Source organism: Tursiops truncatus, chromosome 1 (genome assembly GCF_011762595.2).
Source record: "Tursiops truncatus isolate mTurTru1 chromosome 1, mTurTru1.mat.Y, whole genome shotgun sequence".
In the NCBI taxonomy this organism is placed as follows: Eukaryota; Metazoa; Chordata; class Mammalia; order Artiodactyla; family Delphinidae; genus Tursiops; species Tursiops truncatus.
In genome coordinates, this window is record NC_047034.1 from 168,364,100 (window position 1) to 168,378,632 (window position 14,533).

General features: G+C 47.9%; 1 protein-coding gene across 1 annotated transcript in view; it reads right to left on the reverse strand.

The window, feature by feature from the left end:
- VWA5B1 (von Willebrand factor A domain containing 5B1) overlaps positions 1-14,533 on the reverse strand; it is a 40,221-nt gene that overhangs the window by 10,189 nt on the left and 15,499 nt on the right. The window contains exons 8-15 of the mRNA XM_019918842.2: positions 13,086-13,196; positions 10,992-11,194; positions 10,409-10,523; positions 8,283-8,468; positions 6,188-6,371; positions 5,135-5,325; positions 1,318-1,519; positions 571-885 (exon numbers count right to left, since the gene is read on the reverse strand). Coding sequence (XP_019774401.2) covers positions 571-885; positions 1,318-1,519; positions 5,135-5,325; positions 6,188-6,371; positions 8,283-8,468; positions 10,409-10,523; positions 10,992-11,194; positions 13,086-13,196 — 1,507 coding nt within the window. The remainder of the gene's footprint in view (positions 1-570; positions 886-1,317; positions 1,520-5,134; positions 5,326-6,187; positions 6,372-8,282; positions 8,469-10,408; positions 10,524-10,991; positions 11,195-13,085; positions 13,197-14,533) is intronic.

Consider the following 14,533-nt stretch of genomic DNA (forward strand, 5'->3'; position numbering starts at 1 on the left):
TAGATCTAGGGGTTCTGTGGGAAGATAGGTGTGGTCCCAGAAGAGCAAGGCAGGTGGAATAGGGCGATCCCCACGGTTCTGTCTCGGGAGCCCTACAGGGGCGCTGCAGGGAGATGCCCTGGGAAGTGAGGAGGAGTGAGGGGCGTGTAGCAGAGGAAAAGGAGGGAGGAGAGGACTGGTTACCGGGTGGGTGTGGGAAGTGTGGAGGAGCATGGGGCTGGGAGGGGGCAGATCAAGCAGGGGGTGGAGCCCTGGGCCGGTGTGTGTGTGTGTGTGTGTGTGTGTGTGTGTGTGTGTGTGTGTGTGTGTGTGTGTGTGTGTGTGTGTGTGTGTGTGTGTGTGTGTGTGTGTGTGTGTGTGTGTGTGTGTGTGTGTGTGGAGGGGGACTGTGGGGGTCAAGGGAGGCACCTGGGGGCAGAGATGGGGAGGGGAGGCGGAGCATTGGGCGGTGGCAGGGCAGTGGGGAGAAGGAAGGGGGTGGAGCCAGGGGGAGGAGGGCAGTCCCTGGGGGAGAGGCAGGGGCGGGGCATGGGCGGGGCTGCGAGGAGGGGGCGGGCCCGCGGCCCTCACCTTGCTCGATCTCTCGCTCGCGCTCCGCCAGCTGTTCGAAGTCGCGGATGATGGCGCGGGCCGCCAGGTGGTGGAAGGTCTCGCCCCACAGGTCGGGCTCGCGCGCGTCGCCCCTCTTGGGGCCGGGAGGCCCCAGCTCAAAGCTCACCTCCCACTGCAAAGGCTGGCTGTCGCGCAGGCCCTTGACCACGGCCTTGCCCAGCACGGGTCCTGGGCTGGCGGGCCTGCGGGGACTGGCCTGCTCCTCGGACTCGGCTAGGGTCTCCCAGTCCGAGGACGTCTCGGTCTCGAAGGCGGAGGGGTGATGGGACAGCTCTGGGGGCGGAGGGACAAGCGGGCTGTGATCTGAGCTGCAGGACAGGGGTTCCATTCCCAGGCGACATCATCCCTCCCCAGGATGCAGACACCGCTAAGCAAGGACAGTCCCCTCCCCCCTCCCGCCCCCAGGGAACACACAACTCTTTCCTTAGGAGAGCAGGGGTGGCACTGGCTTGTCCCCAAGAGTAGGGCAGACCCACCTCTCAGGAAGCCAGTACCTGAGGGGGCCAGATAGGGTGGCGGGTCACTCCACAGGTAGGACACCTGGGAGCCTCACAGGCAGCCCAAGGGCCAGGTTGATTGGGAGAGAGGGATTGGTGAGGTCGTCTGGGAGGGATGGGCCACAGCAGATGCCCCCCTCCCAGGCTGGGCTACAGCCTAGGATTCCTCCCTGTCCCCAGTCAGGTCTTGGACCCTGTGGGCACTTACCCAGGTCCCCAGGGCTGCAGCTGTCTGAGGCAGGCTTCAGACCAGACCCAAGATCCAGCTCGTTCATGGCGCTCCAAGCCTGGGTCTCCTGGCCAGAGGGCAGGAAGGGCCGGCAGCCTTGGGGCAGCAGAGAGGGCCTGCGGGCCACTGGACCCCAGAGTCTGGGGCCCTGGCTCAGGTCCGGGCCACTGTTCAGCAAGGGCTAAGAATGCAAGAGGAAGGGAAGGAGACTGAGCTCCTGGTGGCTGGCCCCCTTCCCTCCACTCCCAGCCACAGCTCTTTCCCTGGCTGCCCCAGCTCCTCCTGGGGGACTGCCCCTGTAGTACCCAAGGACACATGACCTGCTCTCCATTACCCATAAGAAACATCAACACAAATAATCCCAAACCATGGATAAAGTCCAAACCAGGAAAACCATGGAAAATCACATACCATGGATAATATTCTAAACCCACCTTTTTTGGGTTTGGCCATAAAGTTTAAAACTCTGTGTGTGTTTGTAGTTATAATTACCAGCCTTTTCCCTTATGTCTTCTCATTTGTCATGCTTAAAAAGTCTTTCCTACTAAAAAAAATTCTAGAATTTTTGTGATTCTATTTTTGTTTGTTTAAATCTTTGATTCACAAAAAAAATTTATTTTGATGTAAGGAAATAGAAAACAGCCTTTTCTTTGATTTTATGAAGAGTACAAACGTCATCACCATTTACTGAATACAGTTCATTCACTGAGTCCCTACGGCTTATCAGTTCTCTACCTCTATCCTGACAAAGCTGTCATGTATATTTGGTTTTATTTCTGGACTTTCTGTTCTGTTTTGTGGATTTAATCTGTTTTATGCTAGTCCAAAACACTTCAAAAGGCAAGGAGTAAACTGGGAAATATATTTGCAACACGCATGACAAAGATCGTTTTCAAGAAAATGCTCTTTAAATCACTGGGGTGGAGGAGAAGGGAGATAAACTCAATAGAGTAATGGGTTAAGGGCATCTGCAGGCAGTTCATAGGAAGAGGATTCTATAAACCCATGAAAAAATGCTCAGTCTCATGAGCATTGCTCTAAATTGAAATAAGTTATGATTTTTTTAATCTTCTGGATTAGCAAATATTTAAATGTTTGATGACAACCATAGTTGTCCACAAGGAGACAGTTTCTCGTGGACTGTTGGTGGGACTCTGCACCGAAGCACACTTGTAAAAGAATGATTTAGCTGTGTGCTATCTCTCAACAAGATGCACAATCTCCTTTGACCCAGCGATTCCACTTTTAGGAATTTAATTCTGTGGTAATACACAAGGATGCAAATATCCGTGTGCCCGTATTGTATATTTATTACGGTACTGTTTGTAAAAGTGAAAATCTGGAAACTGTCTAAATGTCCATCCCTAGGGGTTGGTAAATACGTTATGGTACATCCACACAGTGGAACACCATACAACGGTGAAATGAAAGAGGCAGATTTTTTCCAAACCAATATGGCAAGATGTTCAAGATAGAGTTCATTTCAAAAAAGTAAATTGCAACTGTTCTATAGTTTGATTGTGGGGAGAGTTACATGACTACATGCATTTGTCAGAACTCATAGAGCTGTTCACTGAAAAGAATAATGTTACTGCATATAAAAAGTGAATTAAAAAGACATTTAAAAAGTAAATTGGAGAGCAGTTTGTATATGTGATTGTTCAAAACATATATGTGTGTCGCATATGTGTGTTTTTTAGTGTGTGTAGTATTTCTGGAAGGGAACACCCAAAACCAAGTGAGTCAGGGCACAGGGGAGGGGGACTTTTATTTTTACTTTATATTCAACTGAACTGTTCGAGAGTTTTTTTTATTGAAAACTCTGAGTACGTATTACTTTTGTAATTAAAGAATATTAAATTAGTTAAAAATGAATTTTGCACCTCTGGGAACACATATATCTGCCTGGAAGGAGGAGGGGATGGGGGGACAAAGGCACTTTTAGGTGTAACAGAGAGAAAAAATGCCTCTTAGTTTTTAGGCTAACAGTTAACCATGGGGTCTTTTTCATCTCTATCAAATATTTACTGGAATGAGGCCTGTGCGTCCCCATTAGATGGGGTCTCCTTGGGGCAGGGGCTAGATTCATCCTTCCTGTTTCCTCTGGGCCTGAGGTCCTGGGGATGGTACAAGGGTGTGGGAGATGAAAGGGACTGCTCCATCTTAGGACGGCCTCAGTGGGAACTGGTACCCAGCCAAGGCTGCTGGGTCCCAGGACATCCCTAACTTCTTTACCACAGCAGAGACTGGGATTCCCCCTACCCCTGCCCCACCATCACCAGCACACTGAGAAACAGAAGCTGCTACAGTTTCCATAGCAACAAGTTAGTCTAAGATTCAGCCCCCTTCACCCAGCCATAGGCTGCAGGGAGTGTATATGTGTGTGTGTGTGTGTGTGTGTGTGTGCATGCATATACATTCACACAAGTGTATTGGAGATAGATTGTGGAAGAAGCCAAGCAGGGAATGGGGAGAGATGAACAAAGATGGGCCAGAAGTGAGGAGGAGAGCTGCCCAGCTGCCCAAAGCTCTCACCAAGTAGAGTTGCATTTAAAGGACACCTACTGTGCGCCAGGTGCTGCACTAGACACTTCATATTTTATCAGCCAGTGCTGCAAGAGTCCTCCACCTGCAGTTGGCTCCCAGTAAACATCTGTTGATGACTGTTAGCTCAATCATCTGACAAGCTATTCTCGTCATGTCATAGATGAAGAAATTGGGGGCTCAGAGAGGCTAAGCAACATGCTTGAGGGGCAGAGTCTGCCTGACTCCAAGATCAGTATCTTCCAACTGCATCGAGTGGCTCCTGGCTAAGCACAGAGGAGAGCCTTCAGGGCAAGGTGGCAGCGTCCCCGCCGTTGGGGAGCATAGGGGGCTTATGTGTATTTGGAGGTGAGGAGAGATGGGGCTTATGGGTGGGAATGGGAGAGCGAAAGGCTACTTTTACGGAACCACAGACTCACAATGACAAAGCTACATAAAGCCCGTTCTTAAGAAAATGGGATAAGGCGTACAGATAATAGCAAATACCAATTTGGTTTGGACAGTGATTCTCCACCTGGTGATTTTGCCCCCCTCCCCGGGGACATCTGGCAGAGTCTGCAGACATTTTTGGCTGTCCTGACCGGGGATGGTATTGTACCTGGAATCCAGTGGGTAGAGGCCAGGGAGGCTGCCCAACATTCCACAGTGCACAGGACAGCCTCCACAGAAAAGAATTCCCGTGTCGATAGTGTGGGAGCTGAGAAACCCTGGTCTGGCCGGACACTGGATGACTGGTCCTGTTGTGCTTCTAACTCTGAGATGATCTCTGCCCTGGGTGAATGTACAGCCTTGGGATTTTCAGAAGGTGCAGAAGGTGACAGAGAGGGGAAAAGAAGGGCTTTTCAGGAAGAAGGTCCTTCGCTGCAATCCCCTGACTGGCTGTGTGATGATGGGTAAGTCACTTTACCTCTCTGACCCTCAATTTCCACATCTGTACGGAGTGGGGGTGGCCGGCCCCACATTCCCTCGTTTCCAAGGGGTGCTGTAAAATCAAATGAGAGTGTAGATGGGGGTGCTCCTTGCCAACTGGGAAGTTCTATGAGCAGAGAATGGGTGATGTCATTGACCAATGGATATCATTATTAGGAAGTTGTCATTGGAGGTCAGGCAAGTGAAGATCCAGAAAAAGGAGGAAGAAATGACTCACTTCACTGTAAATTGTGGTCAAGCTCCATCCTTATGGCTGAAGCAGGAGACACAGCTCTTCCCCATCTATGGCCACCCCCAACTCCAATATGCCCTGCTTGGGTACCTGCAAATCAATCTGCCACCACGGAGCATCCAGGCTGGTCTGCTTGGTGAGGTCCTGCAGCTTGGCTTTCCTCAGTGGGTATCTCCTGGCAGCTGTTGTGGGGTCGCTGGCCGTAAGGGCCCTTGGAGAGGGCTTGTGGGTGGTGATCTGGTTGGTGCTGTATGCCCGCCGTCGCTGGGAGAAGTCTAGACCTGGGCAGGAGTGGTGACAGGGAAGCCATCAGGGTGGAGGACAGTGGGGAAAGAGAGAGGAGCTTGCATACCCCTTTCTTGCTTGGAAACTTCTTGAGTTTTCCACCACTTACCTACTGAAATATGTGCAGATGCCTCACCTCACCTGGCATTCAAAGCCTTGCCTAATCTAGCTCTAATCTAGCCACCCAGCTACTCTCCTTTCTGCTCATTTTTCAAGGTATTATGTGCTCCAAATATACCAGTTGTGTATACGTTTTCTAGGTGTGACACCTCCACATCTTTGCTCAGGCAGTTTCTGCTGCCTGGAATCTCCTCTCCCTTCCCACTTCTAAGAACCAGTGCCCTCGTTATGTCTTTGTTAATATCCTCTACCAGATGTTCCTTTCCCTGGGATCCTTACAGTCTGTTAAACTTTCTTGTGGTCCATGTCATTCTGCTTTCTAAGAGTTAAGGCCAGTTGTATCTCTCTCACTAGATGGAGAACTTCTGAGGGACAAGTGCTACGTTTGAGTCATCTTTGCTTCCCACACTGCGCTTAGCACCTAGCCTTAGTAGGTCATCAGTAATTACCCTCTGAATGGAAACTAAAACCATAAAGAAGTTTTGGAGGAAGACAGGTCTAAACTCTTTATCTGTACTCTACCTCTTTCAAGTTCCATGAGCTTAGTCACGTGGCTAAAATTCTCCAAGTTTCAGTTCCCTCATCTGTAAAGTTGGTATTATAGTACCCACCTCCACAGCTGCTAACCATTCAATGAGATTGTAAAAAGTGCTTAACACATAATAAGTGTTCAGTAAAAATGTAGCAATCATGGCCTCCCTGGAGAAGGGAGTAAAGCTCAAAGAACAACTGACTGACCAGGACTGGTGGCGGAGTCTCCGCTGGATGGCTGGGCATCTTTGGCCTGCCTCAGGTTGAAGGGTGTCCCCAAGCTCTTGGCACAGTCTCCAGTGTCTGGGCTAGGTCCCTCATCCTGTGAGTGGTAGAAGACAGAGCTGCCGGACTCCTGAGAGTGTAGCATGCTGTATCGTCTTCTCTTGTCCTGGAGGGAGGGAGAGAAAAGAGAGCTTAGAGTGAGGCTGGATGTCAGGAAGGACATCCAAAGGGCAGCAAGGGGTGTGAGAGGAGATGGTGGAGGTTCTACCTTTGAAGAACTGAAATAATAAGAAAATTTTTTGCTTGCTTGGGGAATTTAGGCAGACTCCTGCCTAAATTTAAGGGATGGTGAATGGAGGTGGTTTTTCATATCACTTATGCTGTTTATATTTTTCATTATATTCTTTATTAAATGTTAAAAAAAAGCGTAATTCTAAATGCTACTGCTGTCTCCAAATAGATAACCAAAAATAACAGCATGAACCATCTGTTCCTTTTGTTTCATTCTCCATGATATAAACATATATAAAAATATAAGGGCTTATTGGGGTCATCTTGTGTTACAAAAGCTGGACCATATTACTTACATTTATCAGTAGCTTGAACTTTGCACTTAAAACATTTTGGAAATCTTTCACGTCAACTATTCTTTTAAACATTTGGCTGTACGATATTCTACCACCCCTTTTTATTAAGCATTCGCTTTGTGGCCATTTATTTTTTGCCACCGTAAAAAATGCTACAATAAATCCTTGACCATGAATCTATTACATCACTTTTATTTCTATGTGTTTGATTCTTAGGAGGTTTTTCTGGGTTGAAAAGGTATATATTTCTAATTTTATTAGTTATTTCTAGATCACCTTCCGGGAGGGTAAGTCACAATTATACCCTTACCCAACAACTCTTCTAGTAGTAGGAGAAAGCATTGCCAGTCTCACGGGTAAGGAAAGGAGAATAGATTTGACAGTCCCTGCTAGTAGTAAGGTCTGTGGCTGATCTGCTACCTCTCAGACCTCCAAGAAAGGGCTGGATTGTGCAGAGTCTTGACCAGCATTTTGTTTAGCACGTTCTCCCTGCAGTTGAACACTCTACTCTCCAAAACACTTTTACCATTACTGACCATGGTTCTTAAGAGATTCCATAACATTTTAAAATCTGGAAATTTCAAATAAACTTCTAACTCCTCTTGAAAGATTGGAAACACATTTAACATAGGGTCCACATTCTTGCATGGTAACTGTTTGTCAGGGCCGAGTAGGGGCTGAGCATTTAGACAGAGTGTGTGCTCTCCAGTTTGCTGTATTCCTCACCACCCCTTATTTCTTCTTATGGGGAATGTCTGCTATCTCTCATGACATTTGTCCCTTTGATTTTTACAACAAGCCCATTTCGTTCATTTTATACCTGCCCAATCCCCCTAGGCATTGGGTTTGTGTGACTCCTGCTTAAAAACTAAACAAAATGACAAATCCTTTAAAGGGGAGTGGAGAGACTTACTAACGAGGGAAGCTAGATGAGAAAATAGCATCTCAGGCAATCTTCTATATTTTAGCATGGATTCCACCTCCCTTTGAGAAGTTCCTCACTGTTATTCCACTTCTGCCACCACATACAAGAGAATTATCCATGTAAATGAATAAAACACAAATTCATCTAAGGAGATATGATCTGTCTAGAGTGTTCAGGGAAAGAAATCTGAGTGCCATTGTTCTGAATTGAACTACTCACCAAAATCACTTGGAGTAGACTATGCAAAATGCAGGTTCCTGGGCCTTATCTTCAGAGATTTTTATTCAGGGGACCTGGGTTGGAGCTAGGGTTCTGCATTTTAAACATGTTCCCCAAGTTCTCCTCTTGCAGGGGATCTTGAGGACCACATATTGAGCTGGTAGCATTTACCCAAGCAGTGTCACCATGACTGAATGTCCACGGCCTGACAACTATACCCCACAAGAGTAAACCCAGATCCAATTGGCTCCTAGCTGCCACAAATAAATCGTCTTTCCAGCCAAGGATGGCTTTGTGGGAAGGGTTCTGGACCCCCACTGACCCCTGGAATTTCTAAAGTACTTACTGTTCTGGGATTGGAGATGTATAAGGAGGCATCACATACAATGCCATACCCCACCAGCCGTTCTCCAGGGAAGAGGGAGCTGGTGCTGACAGGTGAGATCAGGACCTCGGTAGTCTCAGGGAAGACCCACTCCACAGTCACATCACTCAGGACTGGGGCCATGGCCTTCTTCAGGGATTTGACCATCTGTTGCACAGGGTCAGAACACAGGTTGGGGGGATGTGTGAACGGGGGTGTGCACAAATGAGGAGCCTGAAGACTATGTGGGTGTGAGCATGGGAAGAGGTAGCAGGGAAGAAGTGACAGTAGACTTTGGGCGGCTTGCCCAGCAGCAAACATGCCTCTGCGTTTCTTAGACTCCTAGAACATCAGAGTTGGAGCAGATCTTTGCTTTCACCTTCTCTAAGCTTAGCATTTTATACATGAGAAAAACCCAAGACTCAGAGTAGGGCTGTGATGAACCTGGGACACACAGAAAGTTTGTCTCAAAACATGGACTGAATAGTGACCTTGAGCAACTCAATTTACCTCCCTGAGCCACCGTGTCCCCTTCTGTTAAAGGGAGTTAGTAATTCTCAACTTTCAGTGTAGTTGGGAAGATACTGCATTTGAAGTATCTGCCACGTGATAGGCATTCAATGAATGTCAGCTGGTTTAGCGCTTGGACAGTGGTTTAACATCCCCTAGCATGATTTCCTCAATGGACTGCAAAGCTGGGGAAAAATGATTTGAGGATTGTGGCAGCCATAGAGGAGCACTCTCAAATTTCCCTTGAGAAAGACTGTGTTCTTTTTTTTTTTTTGGCTTAAAACAACAGCAATGTATTTTTTTTACAAGCTCTCGAGGCCAGTAGTCTGAAATGAGTCTTCTGGGGCTAAACCCAAGCATTTGGCAGTGCTGCTTTCCCCTGGAGGCTCTAGGAGAGAATCCCTTCCTTGCCTCTTCCAGCTTCTGGTAGCCAGTGGCATTCCCTAGCTTGCAGCTGCATCACTCCAATCTTGGCTTCTGATGTCACACTGTCTTCTCTTTATCTGAAGTCAAACCTCCCTCTGCTTTATTCTTTTTTTTTTTTTTAACATCTTTATCGGAGTATAATGGCTTTACAATGGTGTGTTAGTTTCTGCTTTATAACAAAGTGAATCAGTTATACATATGTTTCCATATCTCTTCCCTCTTGCGTCTCCCTCCCTCCCACCCTACCTATCCCACCCCTCCAGGAGACACGGACCTGCTAGAGAATGGACTTGAGGATATGGGGAGGGGGAAGGGTAAGATGTGACAAGACTGTGTTCTTTTGCTGCAAGGAATGCAGTTAGATGACAGTCTCCATGTGCAATGCCTCAGCTTTCAAACCAAGTTCACACCTCTCCCTGGAAGCCCCCAGGCAACAAACGAGCATGGCAGGGATATCAGTGCCTGGTCTTTCCACCCAACAGAGACAACCTAATGGGCAATTCTTGCTCCAGAGACCCCTGGTGGGTTGGATGAGACCCTGTCAGACCTGCACTGCAGTCTGAGGCTCTCCCTGACCAGTCCTGCTTCCCTCCTTCCCTTTCACAAGTGTTGCATCTGCACGTGGACTAAAAAGTTTTCCCTCCTGTTTCCTCCTCTTTTCCCTTCTACAGATTTTATCCCTCAAGAAACCTCTTGCACTCTTAACTTCAGCTCTGTTTCTTGTTCTTGGAAGATCTGGACTGACACAGGAATTTTCTAAGTGCTGGATTATTTGTGCCAATTATGCAAGACATGGAGAGAAGACTATAATTGCCTTGATTTCTGGGTCCTTTAGATTCTTCTGAGCCATCATTTGTCATCGTCAGGAACATGGCCAGAAATGACCCCAAGCGCAACTCCTATCCATAGAGGCAGTGACTCCTTTGGGAACCCCAATCCTGCCCAGCCAGTGGATGGAGTATATGAGCCAGTGGCTGGAGACCAGGGGATCTAGTGTCCTGTACTAGCTCCAGGAAATGTCCACTCTGTGGCCTCCAACTCTGATTTTCACTGGGGTGCAGTGGAGTGCTCAGACTTGGGGTGAAATCCCAGCTCCACCACTGAGTTGCTGTGTGACCAGTGTGGGCCTCTGAGGTCCCAGCACCAGAAGAGATGGAGGCCCTTCTGCCTACCTTGGGTTGCAGCCGCTCTCCCTCCACCAGGAACTCAGCACTGCCCTTGGACACAGTTGCCAGCCCTTTCACCAGTCTGTGGCAGACGTTGGGTCCAATTCCAAAGCTATAGCACCTGGAGGAGGGGGACAAGAGAGGCTGCTACTTCCCATCCTCTCTGCCATTTTTGTCCCCTGATGGGGACAGGGGCAGATCATGATCCAGCAGAGCTATCTCAGAGCTGGCCCCAGCTTCAGGTAGAGGGTGAGGGAGAAGAAAGAGGGCCATCAGTGGGCACTCACATTCACACATGGACAGCCCATCCCCTCCCACCCCAGCGCAGAGTCGAAGCAGGTAGGACTTCCTCTGCCTAGACTGCTCTTTGAGACCTGGATGCAGAGGTGTGGGCATCTTATCCCTCCTGAACCACTGTGGGGAAAAGGCAAACTTTGAGGTTGGCCACACCATTCTGGAAGCAAAGCTCTGTAGGAATTGTGGGTCCCCTCTTCTCCTCCTGGCACTTTCCACGTTGCCCCAGTTCTGACATCCCCAGCCCAGGGCAGCCCAGAGTAACCGAGCCCTAAACCTTCAGCCCTGTGCCCACCTGGTGGAGAAGGCATGGTTTCGCAGCAGCTCCAGCACCTTCCCGGTGTTGCTCACGGCACCATCTGTGATGACGAAGAGCAGCCTGGGGTGGCCTCGGGGCACTGGCTGCCGGATGACCCACTTGAGCGGGGAGAGAATGTTGGTGCCACCCATGTCAGCTTGCATTCTCTGGATGTTGTCACAGGCCTTGGCCAAACTCTCCTGCAGAGAAGGGTCATGGGCAGGGAGATCGTCCCCAGGGTCATTATACGGTGTGGAGACTCTAAGCCCCTTGGAGGATGAATCCTTTGTTTCCCAGGATCTTAGTTCAGCCTCACTGGAGCTGACTCATGTCCCCAGTTTCATCTCTGCCCCACGCGCAGGAAGAATAGGTGGCCACTTTTTGGTGTGAGTCTGCCCAATAACACCACCTACCAATGCCCCAAATGCCACCATTCATGATGTACTAACCTACTGTTGTCCTTTCTTTGTTCCTCTTTCAAAATATAAACACCCCTGGAAAAGGTAGCGCGTCAAGCCCTAACTGCCCAGTACAAATAAGGTTTCCTTTTCTGGTGAGTGAGGCAGGAGGTATGGTGGAAAGACCACAAGACTAGAAATCTTAAGACTTGTGTCCTGGCCTGACTGTGGCACTAAATCCCTATGATACTCTGAGGAAACCATTTCCCCAATCTGGGTTTCAGATTTCCTCCCTCCTGGACCAACACTGTGAGACCCAACTGGCCAAGGATTCCTGCCACTGGATGGATGTCCCTGTAGCAAGGACAGATTCTCACTGGATATCAGATGTTTTCCTGCTCCTGACTCAGGAAGATGCTCCTCCAACATCCACACTTGGAGTAATGGAATATAACAAAAGTCTTAAAAAACTGTGTATGTACCTTTGGAACCAGCAAGACTAGGCATTTATTCCAAGCGAATCATTAAGGATGTATGCAAAGTATTTGCTGCAAAGATAACTAAATAGAAAAAAATGGAGACAACTTAAATGCCCACCTGTAGCGGTTTAGTTAAATAAGTCGCAGCCTATCTGTGTAGTGAAATAGTAGGCAGCTACTGAAAATTATGTTGCAGATGAATACTTACTAGCATGGACATATGCTCATGATAGGCTGTCTTGTTAGAAAAATAGGTTACAGAAAGTATGAGAGGTCTAATCCTACCTTTATTGAAAATGTATGTAAATGCTTACAGCAAGAAGGGATTTATCCTAAGCTCTTAACAGTGGTTTTTCTTTTCTTCTGACTGATCATGGGAGATTTTCAAATTTTTCATTTTGATTATCTCGATTTAAAAATTGTGGGACAATCACTATATATTATTTCTGTATTTAAAAAACTGACAAGTAAGTTATTTTTAATTGAAAAGTGGCTCCTATGCCCTTCTTTCCTCCCTTCCCACCCGCCGTCTCTCTCTCCCTCCCTTCCATCCTTCCCTCCCTTCCTTCCTTCCTTCCTGTTCCTAGACCTGGGTAAGATGTCCGCCACCCTCCCACCTTTATTTTCGCTGTGCTTCATGGCTTGTAGGATCTCAGTTCCCCGATCAGGGATTGAACCTGGGCCACAACAGTGAAAGCCCGGAATCCTAACCACTAGGCCACCAGGGAACTCCCTAGGATGCTCCCATTTTGAACATCCTATTGGGGCCAAGGGTCCTCTAGTTACAAACTGTTACCTTGAGCCATGCGAGCGTCATTTTTAGTCCACTCACTCACCTATTCACTCCTCTATCCCTTGTTATTCATTCCTTTAGCTCAACCTTGCATGAGTCTATCATTCTAATGAGATGGAGGCTTCAGTGAGTGGGAGGCCTGAGATATATCCTCTCCCTATCCCTTCCCTCTACCCCCTCCCAGCGTACATCCATACTTTGCCCCACATGATCTTTATTTTAAGGAGGGGGGAGGCCAGAAGACTGCCTACATGGAGATAGCCTCCCTTTGGTTCTCGGCTCCTGGCATCATCTAGGTTCTACATGTGTGAACAGGTTCAGTGAGGGCAGGCCTCGGGGGTACCTCCTCTTTCCTCTTCCTTCCTTGCCTCTGTTTCTCACCACCTGACCCCTTCTGGTCCCAGCCATGCCCCCTCCTTACCTCATTGTAGGTCTGACTGGAAGGGAAGAGGGTCTTAAACGTGGATCCAAACCCAATGACATTGAAGAGGCAGGCCGGCATGAGGCTCTTAAGAGCCACCAGCATGGCATCCTGACAGGCGAGAAAGGAATTTTTAGGATTCGGGAAGGAGTTCTTACCTTGGCCACCACGCAGCGTTGTTCTCATAGCAGCACGGAAGCAGCCTCCAAGTGCACCTTTCACCCTCTGTCTGCACCCAACACCACTTTCTCCCCCAGATAAAGAAATTCGCTGGTGTTGACCAGAGGCTGAGCCAAAGGCATCATCATAAAAGTCCTCATCTGTGTAGCAGGTCTGATTTCTCAAAGCCATTCTATTACAGTTTTCCAGTTTCGTTTCACCTCCTACTGACCCTGAGCGGTAAGGAGAGCAGGGAGCGCCCACCCCCTTCCGCCAAAACAAAATTGATGTCTAAGGGAGGCACGTGGCCTGGTCCAGGTCCCACGGGTGATGAAGCAGCCCTCTGTTTCAAGGTCGTGAGCATTAAAGAGTCTTAACCTATCTAACTATGCAACACCAGGAGACTTTGATCAAGGTATATTCTAAAAAATAATGACAAAGAGAGAAGGTGGAGGATATGACAAGAGGGAGAATGATGATATTGATGATAATGATGATACAATGCAACGATAAATGTCAAGCAATTACTACATGCTAAGTACTTTGTATTCATTATCTCATTTAACCTCTGTAACATGTATGATAGCATAGTGGTTAAGGAGATACACTTTGAAGTTAAATGTATCTGGGCTTCAATCTCACCTTTGCTTTTACTAACTTGACCTTGGGCTAGTTATATCATTCCTTTGAACCTCAGTGTGGCGCACAGTAAACATTCAGTACCAACTGAATGGTTATTATTGCCAACCCCATGAGATACATATTAGTATCAATGCCTCTGTTTTACAGATAAGGAAACTGAGGCTCAGAGGGTTAAGGAATTGCACTGGATCGTAAAACCTGAGAATAGGACTGAGGCTTTCGAAGCACAGCTCCGAGATCTTTATTTATGTTGGCCCTGCCTTGGCACAGAACTCAGGGATGAGTGGCTTTCCCTCATCCCTATAGAGTTTATCGATAGCACCCCAGGGATCTCAGCATAGCTTCAGAGAAACAAAGTGTTACACTCCAAAATCTTGCAGGAAACAGCAGCAAGTAGATCCTGGCAACTTTTACACCATGTGGCCTTCCAGACTCTGCAGCCCTGCAGCCCCTCTTCCATTCCCCTCTGTAAATATTGACATTAATGTTCTGTCCATCTCCTTTTGTTGCTTGTGTCAATATGTTTTGTTTTTCTGCAAAAGAAGTCAATACCTGTTTATTTTTCATTAGCTCCTGACGTGTGTTGCTGCTAGGAGGAGACCCTGCTGGTCCATACAGATTGTCTCTGCTCGCACCTATTAGAACTT